The sequence below is a fragment of the Phocoena sinus genome, chromosome 11 (assembly GCF_008692025.1).
Source record: "Phocoena sinus isolate mPhoSin1 chromosome 11, mPhoSin1.pri, whole genome shotgun sequence".
Taxonomy (NCBI): domain Eukaryota; kingdom Metazoa; phylum Chordata; class Mammalia; order Artiodactyla; family Phocoenidae; genus Phocoena; species Phocoena sinus.
In genome coordinates, this window is record NC_045773.1 from 36638964 (window position 1) to 36660887 (window position 21924).

Consider the following 21924-nt stretch of genomic DNA (forward strand, 5'->3'; position numbering starts at 1 on the left):
TTAACCACTAGACCAACAGGGAAGTCCTTCTGAGTCACTTTTTAAAGTCCAGCCTGTAAGGCACTGCTGGATTGGAAGCCAGGAGAGCCCCACTGTAACAGGCAGGGAGCCAGGCTAGGAATGTGAAACAGTGAGAATGTGAAAAAGGCTGAGCCATTTCAGGGTGCTCTTAAAATATGAAAAAATGACTTTTTCCATTCCAAAAATAATTCAGGAAGTCAAGTCTTGGGAGGAAGCTTCAGTCTAACAGTGAAATCTGGGAAAGGTACAGGAAGTACACAACTTGAAAGATATATTGCAAAGATTTCTTTTGCCTTACAACACTCAGCAGACTATGGCTGTTTCTGTGATTATTTTTATAGATTAAGAGGGCCCAAAAAATAGTATCTCACTGGGTATTCATCTTCCCAACCATTCTAAGACATGGCACCAGATCTGTCTTTGTTGCTGTCGAACCATTCAAAGCAGACTCTACATTAGCCTTTCTAGCCTGTGAAATAAAAAAAGCAGGAATTGCAGGGAAGTTTGTGCTCTGGGGGGCACAGAGGACTTTTCTTCCACTGCTTTGCAATTTGGAAAGTTGCCATGCATTCGGGTTCCACTCAAACAAGCTTCTTCCAGACCCCAGAACAAATTGTAGCCAGAAGCTCTGCTCTTTGTCAGAAGGCAATTGCAGCCCAGACTTAGCCAGGATCTTGCCCTCTACTCTCAGAGAACAAGTTCACTTTATGTGCAGGGATCCTGGTTCTTCTTTTACCTGGGGATGGGACATATCCCCTGGTTCTTTCCAGAAAGCCCCCAACTGTCCTGAGGTTTCTGTTTTGTTTTTAATAAATTTATTTTATTTATTTATTTTTGGCTGCATTTGGTCTTCGTTGCTGCGCGTGGGCTTTCTCTAGCTGCGGCGAACGGGGAGCTACTCTTCGTTGTGGTGTGTAGGCTTCTCATTGCAGTGGCTTCTCTTGTTGCGGAGCACAGGCTCTAGGCACATGGGCTTCAGTAGTTGTGGTGCGCAGGCTCAGTAGTTGTGGTGCGTGGGCTTAGTTGCTCCGAGGCATGTGGGATCTTCCCGGATCAGGGCTCGAACTCACGTCCCCTGCATTGGCAGGAGGATTCTTAACCACTGCGCCACCAGGGAAGCCCAAGGTTTCTGTTTTGCTTTCACCATTGTCCAGGTTATATCTGATCTCTGGATATCACTTCTTCCTAGTATCAGTGATTGAAATGTTTCAGTCTTTCCTCTTCCCCTTTCCTTCTCTTTAGCCACTGTAGTTTAGTGAAGCAAAATAAATAGGCCTCTGTCTCCATTGTTGGAGACTCAGGCAATTAAACGTTTGAGGGGCTGCACACAAGTTAGACATCTATGAACCCTCATAGGAAGTTAAAGCCAAGGCGCATGGTACCTATTTTGTGATCAGATATTGTTTTCCTTTGTTAGAGATCAACTTTCCTTCCTTTTAAGGCAAAGAATCCCTTATGGGAATCATCACAACAATCTCGATGACTACAAAGAGGATAATGCAACTGTTCTATATCTTGAATGTGGTGGTTCCACAACTGTATGGGGATTTAAAAACTTATCTCTGAAAAAGGCCGATTTTTACTGCACATAAATCATACCTCAATGGAGAACACCAACAACAATCTGGTTTACGTAACATGGAAAAATGTGTAAGATACAATGCTAAAGCAGGGGGGAAAATGACAGCATCTACAGCTTATGTTGATATATGAATAAGGAGGAGGATATCAGGAGAATTTAAAACTGTGCTTTGTTGAATAAGGAGATAATTTTCCCTTTCAAAAATTTACTTGTGGGCTTCCCTGGTGGCGCAGTGGTTGAGAGTCCGCCCGCCGATGCAGGGGACACGGGTTCGTGCCCCAGTCCGGGAAGATCCCACATGCCGTGGAGCGGCTAGGCCCGTGAGCCATGGCCGCTGAGCCTGCGCGTCCGGAGCCTGCACTTCTGGAGCCTGTGCTCTGCAACGGGAGAGGCCACAACAGTGAGCGGCCCACACACCGCAAAAAAAAAAAAAAAAAATTTACTTGTAATTGATGCTATGAGTTTTTTGAGCTGTAAATATGTTTTAAAACTTAAAGATGAGTGTTTATAAAATGTGTGGAGCTGAACACTTAAAATTAGTTCATTTTATGCACTTTATATTATATATCAATTACAAAGTTTTTAAAGAAGGCTTAAAGAAAAGTTGCGGGTGGTGGTCACAAGAGTGTACATCCACATGAAAAAAAAATTCACCCAAATGAAAAAAAATTCATCCACTTAAAATTTATTCAGTCTACCGTATAGTACACCTTAATTTTAAAAATACATAAATTTAAGTCTTCTGGCGATGTGGTGGACACGCGGTCAAAGCCCGACGGCGATGACTCATACCCAGAACAGGCCTCCTGGAGCGCAGCCCACTCCCGCAGTACCTGCTCTCGCTCTGCCTGCGGCCGGGGCGCCTGCAGGGGGCACCCGAGTCTCTCGGGGGAGTTGCGGCCCCGCACAAAGACCCGCGGCTCCCGGGAACCCAAGGCCTTGGGGCCCAAGGCGGGGAAGGACGTGGGAATCCCCACCCCTCCCGCCCCCCAGCGGGTCGGGGAATCGCCGCCTCTGGCCACCCAGCCACACCACTCCCCGCCGGCCGCGCTGACGTCACCGCCCCGCCACCCGGCCTCGCTTCGCCGTTCCCGCCCCGCCCCCTTTCCCGGCTGGCGCCGCGGTGAGGCTCCTCGCCCTCGACTTCTGCCTGTCGCCCCAAGATGGCGGACACAATGAGCCGGTGCCGCGCCGGTTGGCCCTGAGGCGACAGTGAGGAGGACCGGTCTGCGAGACCCTATAGTCCCGGCAGAAGAGTGTTGCACAAGCAGGAGGAGGAAGAGGAGGAGGCGGCCCGACTGTCGGCCGCTCTCCAGCCCGCCGCCGGCGCGGCGCCGCGCCCGCCCCGCCCGGGTCGGCCCCTCGGCAGCCCGCCCGTTCGCCGGGCTCCGCCCCGGCTCTGCGCCGCCGCCGCCGCCTCCAGCAGCCGCCGCCATGAAGCTGACCGACAGCGTGCTGCGGAGCTTCCGCGTCGCCAAGGTGTTCCGCGAGAACTCGGACAAGATTAACTGCTTCGACTTCAGCCCCAACGGCGAGACGGTCATCTCGAGCAGCGACGACGACTCCATCGTGCTCTATGACTGCCAGGAGGGCAAGTGAGTGCACCGGTGGCCTTGGGCCCGGGTCTGAGTCCCTCCCGCCCTCCCTGTCGTGGCCCTGCGCTCCCCCCGCGGCCCGCCCTCTAACCCGGTCTGGCCCGCGGCCTGTATTGCACACTCTCCCGCTGGGGCCGCGTCCCCTCAGAAGCCGTCCGGGAGACCATTTTTTTTTTCTTTTAAAATAATGATAGCAATAACAGTAATCATATATTTGTTTTGTCTGCCTTCGGTCTCCTCACAGAGAGCCTTAGCATCTCTGACCAAACCACACCTTGACCTTGACCTTTAAACGCAGGGTCCGCCCACCGCTGCCCCAGCTGGTAGCTTTAACGCTCCTCTGACTCCGTCGAAGGTGCCAGTCGGCTGTGGCCCCCGCGCAGAACCGCAGAGGCTGCTCTGCTGCTTCGTTCAGCAGCGGCAGCTCGCTCTCTCTGCCCTCTGCTCGGTCACCTCGATTCAGCCCTGGCATTTCACCCGACCCCTGCCCCTCAGCTTCCCGTCGCCCTTCTGCCGGAGGCCGCGTGGGTTGCAGTTGTTGGCTGTCAGGATTTATTTGTTGCCTCTTTGGACCCCCTGACATTTCCTTTCTGGTCCAAATCATTCTCTTGCTCCCTCAGTCCTGATGCCCACGTTTATAGTTAACTTTTTACCTGTATCCGAAACTTTTCCTTTTTGCCAGACACACCTGGCTGTCGCATCCCAACCTGAATGTGAACCTCCTAGTAGAACAAAGAAAGCATCGCCTGACAATTTCGTGTTTCTTCTTATACTTTTTTTTAAAATTATACTTTATGGTCCTCTTGGACTTATCATAATTCCGAGTCTGATCATGACATTTCTAGGTTGTCCCAAGTCCTGTGGAGACTCACCACACCTGTATCTCTGCAAGATCTTAAAAGCACAGCTTTTTGCCTTTTTCCCTGGGGACCTGTCAGCTTCCCCTCACCCCCGCCCCAGACTTGCTTTCTCCAAATCCTTGCTAAATTGTGATCTCCTTTTTGAATCCTTGGGTTTTTCTTTACCTTCTCCAGCTGTTCCTTTTCTCTGTTTTGTTTAAACCAATGTCTTCTATAAACTTTCTTTTGGAACTTGTCTCTTCATTTGTGAATTTGGTTATCTGAAGTAATGCTGTATTGGTCTGGGCTATTTTGTTCTGCCCAATTTTTTCCCATTTGGGCTGTGGAAAAAGTATTATGTAACTGGCTCTGGATCTGCTTGCGGTATGTGGAAGAGTGGCCTATAGTGGTGGTCCTGAGGGAAGAGAGAATTGTTAGCTGGACTGATGCTGAGAGATGTGAGTCAATGTTATTCATTTCATAGATGGGTTTTCGTCCAGGTCCAGCCACTTGCATTAGCCTGGAATAGAGAGTAACGTATAAAGCTAGGGTAGAGATTGGGGTTGTGGGGTACTGGAGCTAGAAGTAAATTGAAGCTGACTTGCTTGAAATGTTTAGTGCTTGTGCACAGATTAGAACTTCTCCCTGGATGAATTTGAGGATGGAGATGTATATCCTCATTCAAAGAAAATGAAGGTTGTGGCAGCATTTCTTCACAGTTTCTCTCCAAATACTGCATAATTTCTACGGTTGGTAGGAATGACATTGACTTGAAGGCTGTCTTGTTAAAAGTAAAATGTTAATTTTATAACATAATGCAGTTTATGCAGTTTATTCATTCATGTAGCATTTTTACATAATTACAAACTTGCAGAAAAGTTACATCATTGTTTCAAAGAACTCCCAGGAGCCAATAATTGGTTACATTTTGCTCTGTTTGCTTTGTCATTCTCTGTAGAGACACACACACACACATACACACACAATTTTTTCTTTCCCTGAGCCATTAGAGAGTAATTTGGAGGTATCAAGCCCCTTTATCCTAAAACTTCAGCATGGATTTCCTAAGCACAAGGACGTTTTCTTAGGTGACCAGAGTACAGTTATCCAAACTAGGGAATTTAACATTGATACAATAGTATACAGCACGCTCTTTAAAATATTCGTATGGATTAATTGTGACCTTGTTTCATTGTGATCTGTGGTCAGAGAGCAACCTGATAGGAGACCTGGGTTCTAGTTTGGCCTTGTGACCAGGTATGTGACATTGGTCAGATCACTTCGCTGGCCTCTAGGAATCTGTGATCCTAAGTGGTAATGTGAAGAAAAAATTTGCCACTAGTGTAGGTCAAACCAACATTGGAAGAAAAGTAACATTTTCTTGGAAGGCACAGTATCTTTATTAGATGGTACTAATGTTGGGAGTTTGAAAATGGCTAAAATAAGATTCTTTATGCTTAATATTTTCCATGTGTACTGTTCACTTAAACTTGCTTTGTAATAGAGTTCATCCATTGAGTGATTTTTTTAATTTTAATTTTTTGGCTGCACTACATAGCATGTGGGATCTTAGTTCCCCAACCAGGGATTGAACCTGCTGTCCCTGCTTACAGTGTCTTAACCACTGGAACTCCAGGGAAGTCCCGAGTGTTGTTTTGTTTTTGTTTTTTTTTTTAATTTGAAAGTATACAGAGGATATTATCTGTGGTAGGTGATGCGAATTATTCAGAGAGAAGGATTTAATATTATTTATTCGTACCTGATCACCAGAATCATAGTTTGTGCAGAGAAGCTTACCACAATATTCGTGAAAGAATGTTATGCATAAGCTCTGTAAGATCCTCTGAAATGGATGCATTAGGATCTTGCTTTCAAACTAGGAAATGATATGAGGTAAAAGATTTATGTTATTAAGAACAAATTCTCAGGTTAATACTCTGGATATATTTGGATATGGATATATTTGAGACAAATAGGCCGTATATAAGTGGAACTGAAAATTTTCCTTTAACATTGGTTCTTCAGGCTCTGTCTTCATTATTGTAGGGTAAATACTGAGATAAGTAAGCTTCTGTTTTCATTGGTAGGAGCAAAGTCAACTATCTTTTGAGAGCAAGCACACATTCACACGCACGTTCACTCAGTCACTGGTTACCACACAGTAACTACATGGCAGAACCCAGGGTGGTGGACTTATCAAGGGAGCATTTGAGCTGTTCTTTTTGTTTATTTGATCTTTCAGTAAAGGTAAAAATGTGGAAAATTAAGTGCATTTGGAGTGAGAAGTCTTGTTTGTAAATAGGTTTAATGTAGGGAAACCCTTGACGTCACAAAAATTGAAAGTGCAAATGATTAAAGTTCCCTGAGTCATCTGATTGTTTAGCATCTAGGTTTCAAGAGGCTTTTACATTGACAGGGTGAATTTCCTTTTCATAAATTAAATTCTTGATAAACATTAATATAGGATTTATGAAATTCTCCTATACCTAAATGTAGAATATTATGAAGTTTTTGGTTAAATATTTTGCTGAGATCAGTTTCAGCTTGATCTTCAAGGTGCTATAGAAGAAGATAATATTTAAGGAACTTCAACAAATGGACTGATAACCTCTAGCTTAGAAATATGTGATTTTACATTTAAGTAAAGAGAAAAGAATCAATGACTAGTTTTGTTAGGGAGAGTGAGGTTTGTCTTGTAAAAGGCTCAGTAAGTGCTTTGGACCTGTAAGAGAGGATGGAAATATTAGGTTATATTAGGAAAGGCAGTTTTGCATCTGGTTTCGGTTTTGATAAATAATTTCTTCTTAAAGAAAGAGCTTCTTTCCAAGTGAATGGCTTAAGTTCTGGCCTCATTGGTCTGGCGTATTCCCATTTTCCTCTTTCTTGTAAGTTATGACTTGTTTTGTGTGTCTTTCTTCCCAAATAGATGTACTTCTTCTCAAAGTTTACTTTTGAACATTGTAGTAAAGGCTGATTTGAGCCCTCAGATTTACTTCCACTTCCTAACTTTGGCATTTGGTATTCAGAGGTGAAAGCCTGTTGCACTTGATTGATTCTGTTTGTTTCCACCCTTTTGGAAGAAATTCTGTTTCTTTTCAGTGTTAGAGGTTACCAAGAATCTTCACCCTTCCCACATCATTCAAGTGCTTCTCTTTATATGAAGATCCTAGATTTTGGTGATGGAGGATTTTGATGGTTTTCTTTCTCTGTCCATTTCCTCATCAGACCAAAGAGAACCCTGTACAGTAAGAAATACGGCGTGGACCTCATCAGATACACTCATGCAGCAAACACAGTCGTTTACAGCTCTAACAAAATAGACGGTAAGCAAGCCTTCTTTTTCGGAAGTTATGGTCATGGTTTCTTTTGTTAAATTGTTCACGGAATCTTTGTGAGTACTTCTGTTTGGTTATAGTTACTTTAAATTTTCCTATGATGTTAGCTGTGCTAATATTGTCATGACTGAAGGGATGCTGGAAGCAAGCAAGCCATTAGTACTTTTGAAGGACTTGAAACTGAGTATGAAAGGTCTCCAGTTTAGAGTGGAGAGTGGAAATAGGAAGCCACAAATTGTATTTACGGTTTGAACTTCTTGAAACGAATACTTTTAGAAGAAATAAAAGGAAAGAATACTTGACAGCAAGTGGTAAACAATGTTACCTTCCTGTTCAAAATATATAGATTTGAGAAAAGTTTTACAGATGCTTGAGTTATGGTAGTTTAGCAGACCTTAGAAGAGTTTTTGGTGTGTGCCCAACCATTTATGGTCTGTGTCACAAAGGACAGTATACTGACTTTAGTTATCTTTGATTCCAGGGACACTTTTTGATTTGAATTTTATCCCTTTTTCCTTTTATTTATTTATCTTATTTTTTTTGGCCGCACTGCACACATGTGAGATCTTAGTTCCCCAACCAGGGATCAAACCCGCGGCCCCTGCATTGGCAGCATGGAGTCTTAGCCACTGGACCACCAGGGAAGTCTCTCCCTTTTTCCTTTTAAATAAAGTTAATGTCTTTGAAGAATAAAGACTTATTTTTAGAAATTAAACTTGTGAATTTCTTTCTCTAATAAAGGATCTCTGCCTTTACCTGCTTTTCCCCTGGGATAAGTCATTCTCAGTTGACAGATTGTCTTGGAATTGAGCTATATAACACTTTCATGTTAGGACTTTTTTTTTTTTTTTTTAACTTATCTCACTGATTTATTGATTGTTTCATTTTTAGCAGTACGATTTTTCTAATGTCATTCAACAAATATTTCTTAGACTGCTGTTTTGGTTATGCCTACCTCAGAGCAGATGGGTAGAAGTCTTTTTTTTTTTTTTTTAAATGAGACTTTTCTGCCTGTACTTGGTTTTTAGTAAGTATATCGTTTATACTTTTCATGCCTCTATTTCAGAAGTGGTTTTCTAAGTAAGCAGTGCAATTGATGCTTTTGGACAAGAATATAAAACAGGATCTTGAGGAAATATATCTCTGTGATCATCTGAATGAATGGTATATTTCTTCTATTGGGGTATATTTCTTCTGTTGGGGTGTTTTTCTGGGTGATTAAATGAGGATTCTCCAAATATGGTGCAAGATGAGGCAAATGTGTGGCACTTGCAGCTTTGCTGCCAGGCCTCTGCTGTGAGGATGTTGCCTTTCCTGTCTCGAGTGCATCCATCCTGAAGAGTTCCTCCAACGCTCCGTATCATTTTGCCTGATTCCAGGCTGAGGTAGTAGTTTGTACAGTTTGAGGGTCTATGATACCACCCGGTACAGGAGATAACTGTACAGGCCACTGCCTTGCCAGGAACAGCGCACCAGCTACCGAGTGGGGCGGAGAGGATGGCGACGCCCTGCTCATCTCTGGGAAAACCAGGTAATGGGGAGGAAGTCTTTTTCTGCTTAGGGCACGTGAGTAGTTCCTAGCAATAGAACAACCAGGAATACTCTATAGTTGTCATTCGAGAACTTTGAACATGTTTTCAAAGAAAACCATATTTAGTTTTGGAACATACAAAGAGTGCCTTTTTCCCTCTCCCAGATTAAATGCCCTCTTTATTAGTACCCCTGTGAACCACTGGGATGACTTGGTGCTTTCAGCCTTTTTGTTCCTGTGTTGTGTTTGCCTCCAGAATGTTCTTTCTATGCTTTCCTTTCTGTATTTTGGCCCCATTTCCTATAACCTTTTTCTCAACAATTGTTTCTTATTCCTAGTCTTTTCAGGGGCATTGTACTTTCCAGTTATGTTCTTTATGGCACTTCGTTCCCTTCCCACCATCATCATTTTTTGTTTTGCTTTTTCAGAGGAATCATTTGGTTTTTAAGAGTATTTGTCTTATTTGCCCCAAGCACAAATCTCTGTGATTATTTCTTTCTTGGATATTGTCAAATTCTCACTGCTATGACTTGGTATAGTTCATGACTTTGATTTTTAAATGTCTTATGATCTTTTTAACCTAAATTTTCTCATTTCCTTTGGCCACTTTATAATTCACTTTTCTGCATAAGGGACCATTGGATAGTTGGTTAATTAGGAAAGAAGTAGTAGAACATTAATTCTCTTTCCATTTTATTTAGTTTTAATGTAAATTGTGTATCCAGTTTACATTAAGATGAGGTGAGGGTTGGGTTGACATGCTGTTGGAGAACACTGGACAAAAGTATCTTATGCCAGAATCCAGCCTGATCCTCAGCTCAGCATGGCTGTTTAATTCTTTGAGTCTATTTCCTCAGTAGCCATATGTTTTTCTTTAAGGTTTGCCATTCTGTGGGCATTAAAATTGTTGTGAGTTTTTTTTGGGGGGGGGGGTGCATATTTGCAGGACAGGTTTCATTGTAACTATGCAGAAGCCAAAGATTGGCAGCAATAGTGATTTTAAACATTGCTGTATATGCTGTCAACTTGAGAACTCTGCTTTTGAATTATGTGAAATCTCTAGTCCCATGAAAAGTAGTTATTCACACCTTGCTTTGATTATGGAAAACAATGAATTCTTTGACCTTGTCTTTTCAAGATGAAAATGCAAAGTAAATTCCTTTAAAAATAGTAGGATATCATCATGCCTTATTTATCTTCTTACAGATACTATCCGTTACCTGTCCTTGCATGACAACAAATACATCAGATACTTTCCTGGACATAGCAAAAGGTAAGACGCACGTGTTACAGAAGTAGATAGTTCTTTTATCCCTGAGGTTATCCAGAGAATGAAAGAGTGGAGAGATTTTATTAGTGAACTGAAGCTAGTTTCTCACCGCTGTTTGGCATACCTCTTAATCTTCTCTTGTTAACCTTCCCTAAACAGTCAACTCATGATTAATCGAGGTTGTAGAGGCCAGGGGTAGGACTTCATAGATAAACCGAAACCTCAGTTAAAACATTAATAGGAAGAATGTGGATTAAAGATATTCAGTGGAAACCTATGTAGTAAAAATAACATTTGGCATTTAGGGATCCCAAATATCAGACATCCCTTAATGAAAGTACATTTACATGTTTGAGGCCTTCCAGTATAGGTGGCCCCCATTTCAGCATGACCCTGCTCTACATAAATGTGTTCCACATGAAGAGCTTAATGAATATGTAAAAAAAATTAATAAAATTGTTGGCTTCCCTGGTGGCACAATGGTTAAGAATCGCCTGCCAATTCAGGGGACACGGGTTCAAGCCCTGGTCTGGGGAGATCCCACATGCCGTGAAGCAGCTAAGCCCATGCGCCACAACCACTGAGCCTGCACTCTATAGCCTGTGAGTCACAACTGCTGAGCCTGCGTGCCACAACTACTGAAGCTCATGTGCCTAGAGCCCATGCTCCACAAAACAGAAGTCACCGCAGTGAGAAGTCCGCACACCGCAACAAAGAGTAGCTCCTGCTCACCGCAGCTAAAGAAAACCCGCATGCAGCAACAAAGACCCAGTGCAGCCAAAAATAAATAAATAAATAAATTTATTTTAAAAAAATAATAAAATTTTCCTTTCGTACTTTTTGAAAGTCAAGAAACTTGTTTCCTTATTTTTTTTTTAAGATATATATTTATTTTTATTTTTTTTGGCTGCGTTGGGTCTTTGCTGCGCACGGGCTTTCTCTATTTGCAGCGCTCGGGGGCTACTCTTCCTTGTGGTGCGCAGGTTTCTCATTGTGGCTTCTCTTGTTGAGGAGCACAGGGTCTAGGCGCATGGGCTTCAGTAGTTGCGGTGCATGGACTGTAGGGCATGAGGGCTTCAGTATTTGTGGTGTGCAAGCTCAGTAGTTGTGGCTTGCGGGCTCTAGAGTGCAGGCTCAGTAGTTGTGGCGCATGGGCTTAGTTGCTCCATGGTATGTTGGATCTTCTCAGACCAGGGATCGAATCCGAGTTCCCTGCATTGGCAGGCAGATTCTTAACCACTGAGCAACCAGGGAAGTCCCCCTTATTCTGTTCTGTAATGCAGGTTGCTTCTCTCTGTCTCTTATCCCAATTCCCCTGGTATTTTTCCTCCAGTTTTTCAAGTTTGGGCTGAATGTTAAACACATTTTCCCTTGGATGATATATTAATCATTGGTGCTTTCCTTTGCAAATGTACAGTAACCCTGTATAGCTTGGAGTGGTTCAGAGCCCTGACAGGAGGTAGACCAAGAGCACTGTTTTCAGCTGCACTTCTGATTGGGCAAGGGCATTTCTGTGTTGCTGAAGATAAGAGGTGGCAGCTGTTGGTTACTGTGTAGTTCAAAGAATGGCTTGTGACAAGTAGATGTTTTTGCTTGTTTATAGTCAAATTAATGTTCACAGATATACTGTCTGTAATTAAGAGTTGATTGCAGGGCTTCCCTGGTGGCGCGGTGGTTGAGAGTCCGCCTGCCGATGCAGGGGACATGGGTTTGTGCCCCGGTCCGGGAAGATCCCACATGCCGCAGAGCAGCTGGGCCCGTGAGCCGTGGCCGCTGAGCCTGCGCATCCGGAGCCTGTGCTCCGCAACGGGAGACACCGCAACAGTGAGAGGCCCGTGTACTGCAAAAAAAATAAAATAAAATAAAAGAGTTGATTGCAGTTGTTTGAGATTCTTTCCAGTCTTCCCAGTTGCCCAATCTCTTGACCTCCTGACCTCCTGATTCTTAATAGATGACTTTGTCCCTCCTTTTTTGAGAAAATCAAGGCCATCCAAAATGAGTTCAACTCCTCTTTCACCTAAACTCCTTTCTTCCTTAGAACACTTTCCCTGAGAAAGAAGTAGCCTTTTCTTCTTTGAGAAAACCAACCCCTCTGTTTTTACTTCTGTCTCCTTACTGGACTTTGCTGCCCACAAACTTAGTTGGTCTTGTAAATTTATTTACTTTTATTTATTTTATTTTTGGCTGTGTTGCACCTTCGTTGCTGCACATGGGCTTTCTCTAGTTGTGGTGAGCGGGAGCTACTCTTCACTGTGGTGCGCAGGCTTCTTATTGCGATGACGTCTCTTGTTGTGGAGCACGGGCTCTAGGTGCATGGGCTTCAGTAGTTGTGGCACTCCAGGCACAGTAGTTGTGGCTCACAGGCTCTAGAGCGCAGGCTCAGTAATTGGCGGCACACGGGCTTAGTTGCTCCATGGCATGTGGGATCTTCCCTGGGCTGGGGCTTGAACCCGGCAGGCGGATTCTTAGCCACTGTGCCACCAGGGAAGCCCTACTCACCAGGGGAAACCTACTCGGTCTTCTTTATCTTCCTTATGGTCTTCTTTATCTTCCTTATATTAAATTTATCTCTTGAGCATGTCACCCACTTCTTTTTGCCATCAAACATAAAAGAATAATCTGCATATTCCCTTCTCCACCTCCTCATACTCATTCACTGTTTAACTCACTCATCTAAGCCAAGCTGTTTACTCCGCTTTCCCTGCTGCCTCCAGGTAAAATCCACTGCCTGGGACTCTTTGGTGCTTAACCTCTCAGTAAAACTTTTTTTCCTTTGGCTTCTCATCTTGGTTCTGATTTTGCTATTTTTTGCCTCTCTTTCTCTTTTTGACTCTAAACAAGGTTTTACCCTAGCTTTTTTCTCCTCCTCTTGGTATTTGGGCCATCACTGATTTCATTCACCTCAGATAGCTTCCCAAATCAGTATTTTCAGCCCATGATTTCCAGACTCAACTTCTACCTACAGGTCCAATACTCCATCCATCGTTAAATTCCTTGGGCCAGCTCCTCTGTCTGCCTCATGTTTCTTCACGTCTGTCCCTTCCAATTCTCCCGACTCAAAGTCTCTGTTACCTGTTCACTACTTTTTCCCTGCCTTCACATCCAGTGAGTTGTTAAATCCCGTTGATTCTACTTAGGTTTAACCTCATGTGTCATTGTGCTCCATACTCCTTTGCTTCTGTCCTAGCTCAGGTAAATTATTGTCAACTCCTAATCTCCCCGTCCTCAACATCCTGCTTCTGCACCCTGTTTTTACAGCTCTGACCACAGCCTCCCTCAAGAAACCTTGGAGTCAGATTCTTTTCCCTCTGCCTGACCCATTTTCCCAGTGTTATCTCCCACCACTCCAGTTGAAGTGAACTCTGGGCTGCTTCCTGAACTGCCTCATGCCTTCCTATCTGGCAACTTCCAGAAAGGCCACTTCCATTGAAACCCTGATCACCACAGGTGCTGCTTCTTCCTGAAAGCCTTCTCTGACCCTCTCTTGGAGTTGTCTGGACTAGACAGTTAAGCTTCCTTAGAGGTGAAGTCTTGTTCCTCCTTGTATTCCCTCTACCTCTCATCGTAGAGCCTTGTGCCAAGATAGACTTCGTCTGTACTTTTGACCTGAATACTGTGACGTAAAATTACATGTTCATATGCATTCTGCTCACTCCGTTTTATTACCACCTCAGCATTCCCAGGAAATTTTGGCTTATAGTATCTTTTAAATTTTTAAGTTGATGATCTAGTGCAAATGTTAATTTAGTTATATTGGAAGAATTTTTTTTTTTTTTGTCAAAAACTTTAAGAAAAAATACATTTTTCCATTTTTTACTCATGGCATACTTTAATTCTTTCTAGTGGAACCAAAACTTCCTGAACCCCTTTCAGAGTCATCCAAAATTTGAACTTCTTCTATTTCTACATTTAAAAAACCCATTCACAAATGAGCTGTGCAATTTGATCAGCTTTTTTTACTCCAATTTTTTTTTTGTCAAAATGAGACAGTATAGCACCAACATTTCCTCTGTAATCTTCACCTGTGACACCAGCTCCTTTGTCTGTGAAGCGTTTTTTAGCCAAGGCAGAATGTGGAACTACTCTTCCATAACACCCAGAAGGAAGAGCCATCTGAGTGTCCATTTTCACAAGGGCTTCCTCTATAGATGGTACCACAGACTCATAGGCACTGTACAGGTCATAGCCCACGGACCTCAAGGATCCCTCTGGTTAGGGCCGTGGCATGCTCCAAGAAAGAGGCAAGTAAAGTGGAGTCACATGCCATCCTTCTCCACGGGCTGGGCCCAAATGCCGGGGAGATGATGGGTGTCTTCAGCGCAGAGCGTGGTAGAGCAAGAACATGAGCAGAGGGGACGAGAGAGCTCAGGATGAGGCCTTGGAAGAAGTGTTTTTCAGTGAGTGACTCGTGTAACCATAAGAGGGGACCCATATCAGAAATATAGCATAGGCTATTAGCATAGGGCTGTGGCTCTCTAAGTGTGGGGCCCAAACCACCTGTCTCACCATCACTGAGGAGCTTGTTAGAAACACAGATTCTCAGACCTCACCCCAGACCTACTGGATTAGAAATTCTGGCAGTGGATCCCAGCAATCTGTTTTAACCCACCCTCCAGGTGATGCTGGTGCCACTCAGGTTTGAGAACATCAGTATAGTCCACAAACCTCTAGTTAAGGAATCATGCTTTTTTTTTTTTAATTGAGATATAGTTCAGTACCATAAATTCATCCTTTTAAAGTGTACAATTCAGTGGTTTTTAGTATATTCACAGAGTTGGGCAACCATCACCACTATCTAATTCCAGAACATATTCATCACCCCAAATAGAAACCCTGTACCCATTAACACTCCCCATTTCCCCTCTTCCCAGCCCCTGGCAACCACTAATCTACTTTCTGTCTCTATAACTGCCTATTCTGGATATTTTGTATAAATGGAACCAGATCATATGTGGCCTTTTGTGTCTGACTTCTTTCACTTCATACATGTTGTAATATGAATCAGTACTTCATTTCTTTCTTTTTTATTTATTTATTTTTGGCTGCGTTGGGTCTTCATTGCTGCGCGCGGGCTTTAGTAGCGGTGAGTGGGGACTACTCTTCGTTGTGGTGCGCAGGTTTCACATTGCGGTGGCTTCTCGTTGCGGAGCATGGGCTCTAGGCTCGCGGGCTCACTAGTTGTGGCTCGCAGGCTCAGTAGTTGTGGCTCGCGGGCTCTAGAGCGCAGGCTCAGTAGTTGTGGCGCACGGGCTTAGTTGCTCTGCAGCATGTGGGATCTCCCCAAACCAGGGCTCGAACCTGTGTCCCCTGCATTGGCAGGCGGATTCTTAACCACTGCGCCACCAGGGAAGCCCCAGTACTTCATTTTTTTTATTGCCAAATAATATTCTTGTATGACAATAACACGTTTTCTTTATCCATTCATTAGGTGATGGATATTTGGGTTGTTTCCACTTTTTAGTAATTATGAATAATGCTGTTGTGAACATACATGTACGGGGGATTTTTTGGACATATGTTTTCATTTTTCTTGGGTATATACCTAAGGGTGGAATGTTTGGATCATATAGTAACTCTAACTTTTTGAGGAAGTATAAAACTTATTCAAAGCAACTGTACCATTTTACATTCCTACCAGCAGTGTATGAGGGTTCCAGTTTCTCCACATCCTCAGCAACAGTTGTTATCTCTCTTTTTGATTATAGCTTTGCTAGTGGGTATGAAGTGGTATTTCATTATGATTTGATTTGCATTGGAATCATATATTTTTATGCTGTAGCTTTAAGTTGCTTTTTTATACTAATTGCCTTTGATTGTTCCAGATTGCTTGCGTATGTGTTTCTTAAAATGGAGTTTTTAGGAGAACACATATGTATAGGTAGGCAGGTAAAGTGGTTTAGAGTTCATATCCAATTTTTGTTAATATTTCGCTTCAACTACTATTTATCTTGATGCATTGCAGGGTGGTGGCCTTGTCCATGTCACCTGTGGATGATACTTTCATTTCTGGGTCTCTTGATAAGACCATTCGGCTCTGGGATCTCCGGTCTCCTAACTGCCAGGTAATGTTACCTCACAGTTACACTTTAAGCGTTTTCAACTCTCCCTCTCAAGGAAGGGGGAAAGCAGTGATTCTTTCCTGGGATCCCAGAGTCTTTAAATTTTGGAGAAGATCTTTTCCTGGTAGGTAGCTGGTAATTAAGCTAATACCTTAATCCGGTGCATAGTTATTATGATCTGTGGCTTAGTGCTTTAAAAGCAGTTTTCCTGGAGCCTTTGAGCTATATATTTTAGACTCCAGGGATTTGTTTTTATTTGAATTCAGTGTCTATAAAATTATACAGTTAGGGTTGATCTGAAATCAGTTGCATGGAGACCAGGTTTTTTTTAACTTCATTTTAGTTAGTTTTGTGTTTGCTTTTGGTAGGATCCTGGGTTCATTAACTTTTTAAAAATTTCTTTTTTCTCAGGGTCTCATGCATTTACAGGGCAAGCCAGTTTGTTCTTTTGATCCAGAAGGATTAATTTTTGCTGCAGGTGTCAATTCTGAAATGGTCAAACTTTATGATCTTCGCTCTTTTGATAAGGTAAATCTTTGAATCTTTGAACCGTCTTGATATTATGGAAGTTTTGAAGGGTGAGATGGACATTTAAGAGCCTTTTTCTACAGTAGAGGAGGTATGTGGTAGATATTAGAAAGTGTCAGAGCAGTACTTCATCTTCTGCTTTCCCTAGTCAAAAAGGAATCTAAAGGGATAGAATGAGATTTGGCTCTGGCAGAAGGAATTATTGATGTGCCTTGGGCCTAGGGCTGCTGTCTGTCTTTTGCAGGGGCCATTTGCGACATTTAAGATGCAGTATGATCGGACTTGTGAGTGGACAGGGCTTAAGTTCAGCAATGATGGCAAACTCATCCTCATCTCCACCAATGGCAGCTTCATCCGTCTGATCGATGCATTCAAGGGAGTGGTGATGCATACGTTTGGGGTGAGCTGACAACTTTTAACCATGTTTTTTTCCCCATACTCTACCTTTTTTCCATGCTCATCCCTTCTGAGAATTGTGTTAGCTAGTTGGTGGAGACCGGCAGTTGTCCTTGGCTCACTCATCGAGGCATGGACTTGCATTTTCTTCCTGCACGTGGCATTATTTCTTTTGAATTCTGAGACATTCACTTCTCACCCAGTGACTCAAGTTTGGTGTTTAGATAATATAATAAACTTCTGACCGTAAACATTTTCTTGCCCCCTTGAATATGGAGTTGGGGACAAGGGGGTGAATTGTAAAGGGTGGTAGCCAAATTTGAAACCTTGGTAGCACTGTGCATGAGGAAGAAAGGGTTTCACAGAAAGGAAGGTGATGTATGTACTACAACATGGATGAACCTTGAAAACATTATGCTAAGTGAAATAAGCCAGACACAAAAGGACAACTGTTGGACGATTCCACTTTTATATTAGTTTCCTAGAATAGAGATAGATAGTAGAACAGAGATTGCCAGGGAGCAGGGGAAGAGGGAAATGGGGAGTTACTATTAAAGATTATGAAGTTTCTGTTCAGAATGATGAAGAGGTTTTGGAGGCAGAAGATGGTAATGGTTGCATAGCATTTTAAGTATACTTAGTGCCACTGAACTGTACACTTAAAAATACTTAAAATAGTAAATTGTTATCTATATTTTACTGTAAAAAATTTTTTTTAATCAAAAAAAAAGAAGAAGAAGATGTATGTGCTGGGGTCAGTGTTTGTAGGCCATTATTTTTTGTTAATGGCACTGTAATGAGAATTGTTCTACTTGTTTTAGGGTTATGCCAACAGCAAAGCCGTCACACTGGAGGCCTCGTTTACTCCAGACTCGCAGTTTATTATGATTGGTAAGCTTCCTTTATCCCCCCGCCCCTTGGGTGTTACTTGTCTGGTACTGTGCATTATGTTATTTCTGTTAGTTTTAACTAATTTAAGATATTATTTATTATCCTTTTGAGATAGAGTTTCTCAGATTTCTGTGTAGCACATTATGTCAAAGGTATAGTGTCTTTAAACTGTCCTGACTTTGCTTTCTTTTCTGGGAACAGGCGTTAATGTTGGTCTTCCCTGGACCATCATAGAGTTAAACTCTACAAGCACTGATGTAACCCTTCATTCAGTCACCTTAGTGTAGATGTTCGTAGGGTGATCGTATTCAGCCCCCTTTTTAAATGAGAAAACTGAAGTTAGAGGGGAAGTGACTTGCCTAGGAACAAATAACTAGGGTCTAGATCAGGTCCCAAAGTGTCTTTTCTTCACTGCCATTACTCCCTCTCCATTTATGCTGGTGACTGGGTCCTGAAGCTTGGCCTCTCTCCAGATGTCAATCCATGTCTGTTTGCCACTTGTCTTTGTACTGTGCCTTGAGCTGTTGTTATATTCCTTGATCATTCTCTTCAGGTTCAGAGGATGGCAAGATCCATGTCTGGAATGGAGAGAGTGGTATAAAAGTAGCTGTGTTGGATGGTAAACACACAGGCCCCATTACCTGTTTGCAGTTCAACCCCAAGTTCATGACCTTTGCCAGTGCTTGTTCCAACATGGTATGTGAACAATGGGAGATGTCCTTCATCTAGGGGCCCTTTCCAGTTGGGGTGGTGGGTCCTTCAATGAGCACAGTGAGCTGTGTTCTAAATAGGTACAATTACAAGCACGCAAGTTCATGTTTCTCAGCTGGTGGCTTCCCTATTTCACCTCTATTATCTGATCTTTGGTTGCGCTGGTCTTTCACTTTTGCTCTTCTTTCCATGACCTGGGATCGCAAGCTTCCAGGAGATCTTAGGCCAGTTTTTTTGCTCTGGCTCCTGGTTTTATGCCCAAACTACCTGGGGCTATGCCTCACAGCTTTTTGGCTTCTTAAAATACTTTGAACCAGCCTTTTGTGGCTGTAACCTTTCAGTTTTCCATTCTTCTCAGGTTATGCTGAGTTCATCAGAAATTCTTAACAGTTGATCACAACTCACCAGTTAGAGTTTTCTCCAGGCCCCTGTCTCTTCCTAGACAACACTAGCAGAACAAAACATCAGTGAGTCTCAGCCTCCAGTTTCCTCTTGGCATCTCCTAAGCCTACCTGGGTATTTGGGTATGAGGCATTTCATTACTAGCCTACCCAGAACACATTGCTCCGTTTCTTTTTTTTGTTTGTTTTTTAAACAAAGAAAACAGTGTCAGAAAAAAATGCAGCAAAACCATCCAGTCCAGTCCCTCACATTTTTTACAGCTCATGAATGAGAGGGTCTGTCTGAGGTCACCTGGTAGATTAGCTGTGAGGCCAAACACCCACCTCCCCAGACAGCACTTCTTCTTTTCTTTACCACTGGACCACTATGGTGGAAGTTAGACAATGTTTACTTTCACATAGATGGGGGAGTGTTTGTCCACAGATTGCCAGAGTCAACTGGTCAGGAGGGAAGGCCACCAGCCATAACTCCTCTAACTTTCGGGTTGGGTGCCTTGATGGTTGGGGAGGGGTAAGAAAAACCCTCAGAAATGAGGAGAGGGGCTTGGCTTTTTAAAGTTGACTTATGTTCTCCTTCCATCCAGGCCTTCTGGTTGCCCACCATTGATGACTGACCTGCATAGTGCTTGGCTGTTTTCTGTACAGCGAGGGTGGCCAGTAGGAAAAAACTCAGAGGGAACTAAGATAATAGTGAGATTGGATCATTTGACTGGGCTGGAGAGCATCCTTCCACATGGCCTTCCCAAGGATGTGCTGTACATTTGCTCAAAAGAAAAAAATTACTTTGCCAAGCTTCTTCAAAAGGACTCTTGGTGTGGCAGATTCAATCAGGACTCAGATTTTCCAGCTGTCACTGCACCGAGCTCCTCCAGAGGAGTGACCAGACTCGTGACTAGGGTATAGTGGGGCCCTCAAGACACCTTCAGTTTTGAATGTATTTGCTGCTGAGGAGTCGGTGAAGTTGTTAATTCTGCACATCCCTTTGCCCACCCCCATAAATGCGTGGGAAGCCACAGTTCTGGTTTTGAGATGCTGGGGCAGCTCAGTGCCCCTTGCCCTCACCCTGCATGTCTTGTTACTGGTTCTCCCTGTGTCATTGTGGCATTATCCACAACCATCATGTTACTTAGGTGCCAAATATTTACAGAAATAAGTCTCCATATATCTTAGGGTCAGAAAGGGACAGATACAGAAGGACCTTGCTTGCCAGGAAGCCTTGCAATTTAGTCATGTGAGGGTGGATGATCTGGGTGTGCCTCAGGCTCTGGGTGAGGGAGGAGGGGTAGCAGATGAGTCCCTAGGGCTGGGAGGTTTAGCAGCAGCTTGGTGTGGTGCCCTGTCATCAAAACTAACACACAGTCCTTCTGGGTGCCTGCCAAGTTTGGTTGTATACAGAAGCAAGGTGGGCGTCTATTTTTGTACATGAGATACATCACGCTTTTCTGTGGGCCAGTATTGTGGAGTGAGTCTGAGTTGTTTACACTGATGCCTTCCCTGCCCACTACAAGTTGTGTACATAGTCTCCAGATGATACCACCCCTTCCCCAGCTCCCAACCAGGAGCTGGCTCTAGGCTTGTGTTATATGTTATATGTTATATTCAGCCTTTTTATATATGACTTGGAATTTCTGTTGTTTGTATTTTAGCACAGTGTGTGTACACCTTCATTTAAATATATCATGTGTGTGCATACATATATACATATATGTGTGTGTGTGTGTGTGTGTGTGTGTGTGTGTGTGTGTATATATATATATATATATATATATATATATATATATATATATTTAAAAAGTATCTGAAGGAGATAGAGTCCTCTGCCCCAGGAGAAAGACTGCATTCTTGCTAATAGTGTTTGTCATAAGTGTTAGTCTTCCCTATTACCTTTTTCCCTTTGGGAGACTGAACAAAAGCAAAGCTTTTGAGTGTTTGCTGTCCCCATGGCAGCTAAATAAGGGTCTTGGAATGACTCCCTTGTGTTCCTCAAGCCGCACTTTGGGGCCTTCTCTGCAGTATTAGCCCCCTTTTTGCCCAGTGATGCTCTGTCTGCGCCTGTATGTGTGTGACAGTCACTTTTGCATGCCTTTTGTGTCTGGCTCCCAGCATTTGGGGACAGGATGCTGGAACCAGAGCATTTTCAGCTTGTCTGAGGCTTGTTTGCCAATTATAGGTCACTCCTGTTTACCTGGTATGTCTGCTTTCTTAACTTCTTTTCCTTGCCTTCTCCTGGGAGAGGGAGGATTCCTGATTGGGGTTGAGTTGACCTGCACGTAGCTCATTGCCTTTTCCCCTGCATGGCCTTCTTAGAGCAGGACAAGTGGCATATTATTTCACTAAGTTCCCAAACATCTAAGCAAGTAACACATTCCCTGCAGATCCAGAAACAGGCTCAACAAGGTTATGTTTGACTTGCCCAAGAGTACCTAGCTGCTAGTGGGGAAAGCAAGCCATTACTGCCTCTGTTCAGCAGCAGGAATAGGCTGTGAATTGCTAGCAATTACTGTTTTGTTTTGCTTTTTTAGCAGTTACTTTTTGGCTTGTTCCATAACCTTAAAAGCAAGGGGCATACGTCTTTCCCAGACATAGGCTGGAATCTGCAGCTTCTGAGGTGCCACACACCGTATAGCTCTGCATTCTCAGCGTGGAGGGACTTGTAGAAACCAAGTGATCTGAGCTGTTACTGCCCACCCCTGGCTTTCCAGGATAGAAAATTCATGGTAGGAATAACTGTTCAGAGAAAGTACTTGGAACTACAGGTTAATAAG

The 21924-nt window shown here is 43.2% G+C and overlaps 1 protein-coding gene and 1 pseudogene across 1 annotated transcript; one reads left to right on the top strand and one right to left on the bottom strand.

Annotated features, from left to right (window-relative positions):
* Positions 1-2735: 2735 nt before the first annotated feature.
* On the top strand, positions 2736-20853 carry WDR82 (WD repeat domain 82). The gene is made up of 9 exons (XM_032649184.1): positions 2736-3198; positions 7263-7360; positions 10110-10176; positions 16136-16235; positions 16644-16760; positions 17005-17160; positions 17978-18047; positions 18601-18743; positions 19744-20853. The coding sequence occupies exons 1-9, from the start codon at positions 3038-3040 to the stop codon at positions 19771-19773; spliced, it is 942 nt and encodes a 313-aa protein (XP_032505075.1). The 5' UTR covers positions 2736-3037; the 3' UTR covers positions 19774-20853.
* On the bottom strand, positions 12546-14921 carry LOC116762329 (annotated as a pseudogene).
* Positions 20854-21924: the final 1071 nt, after the last annotated feature.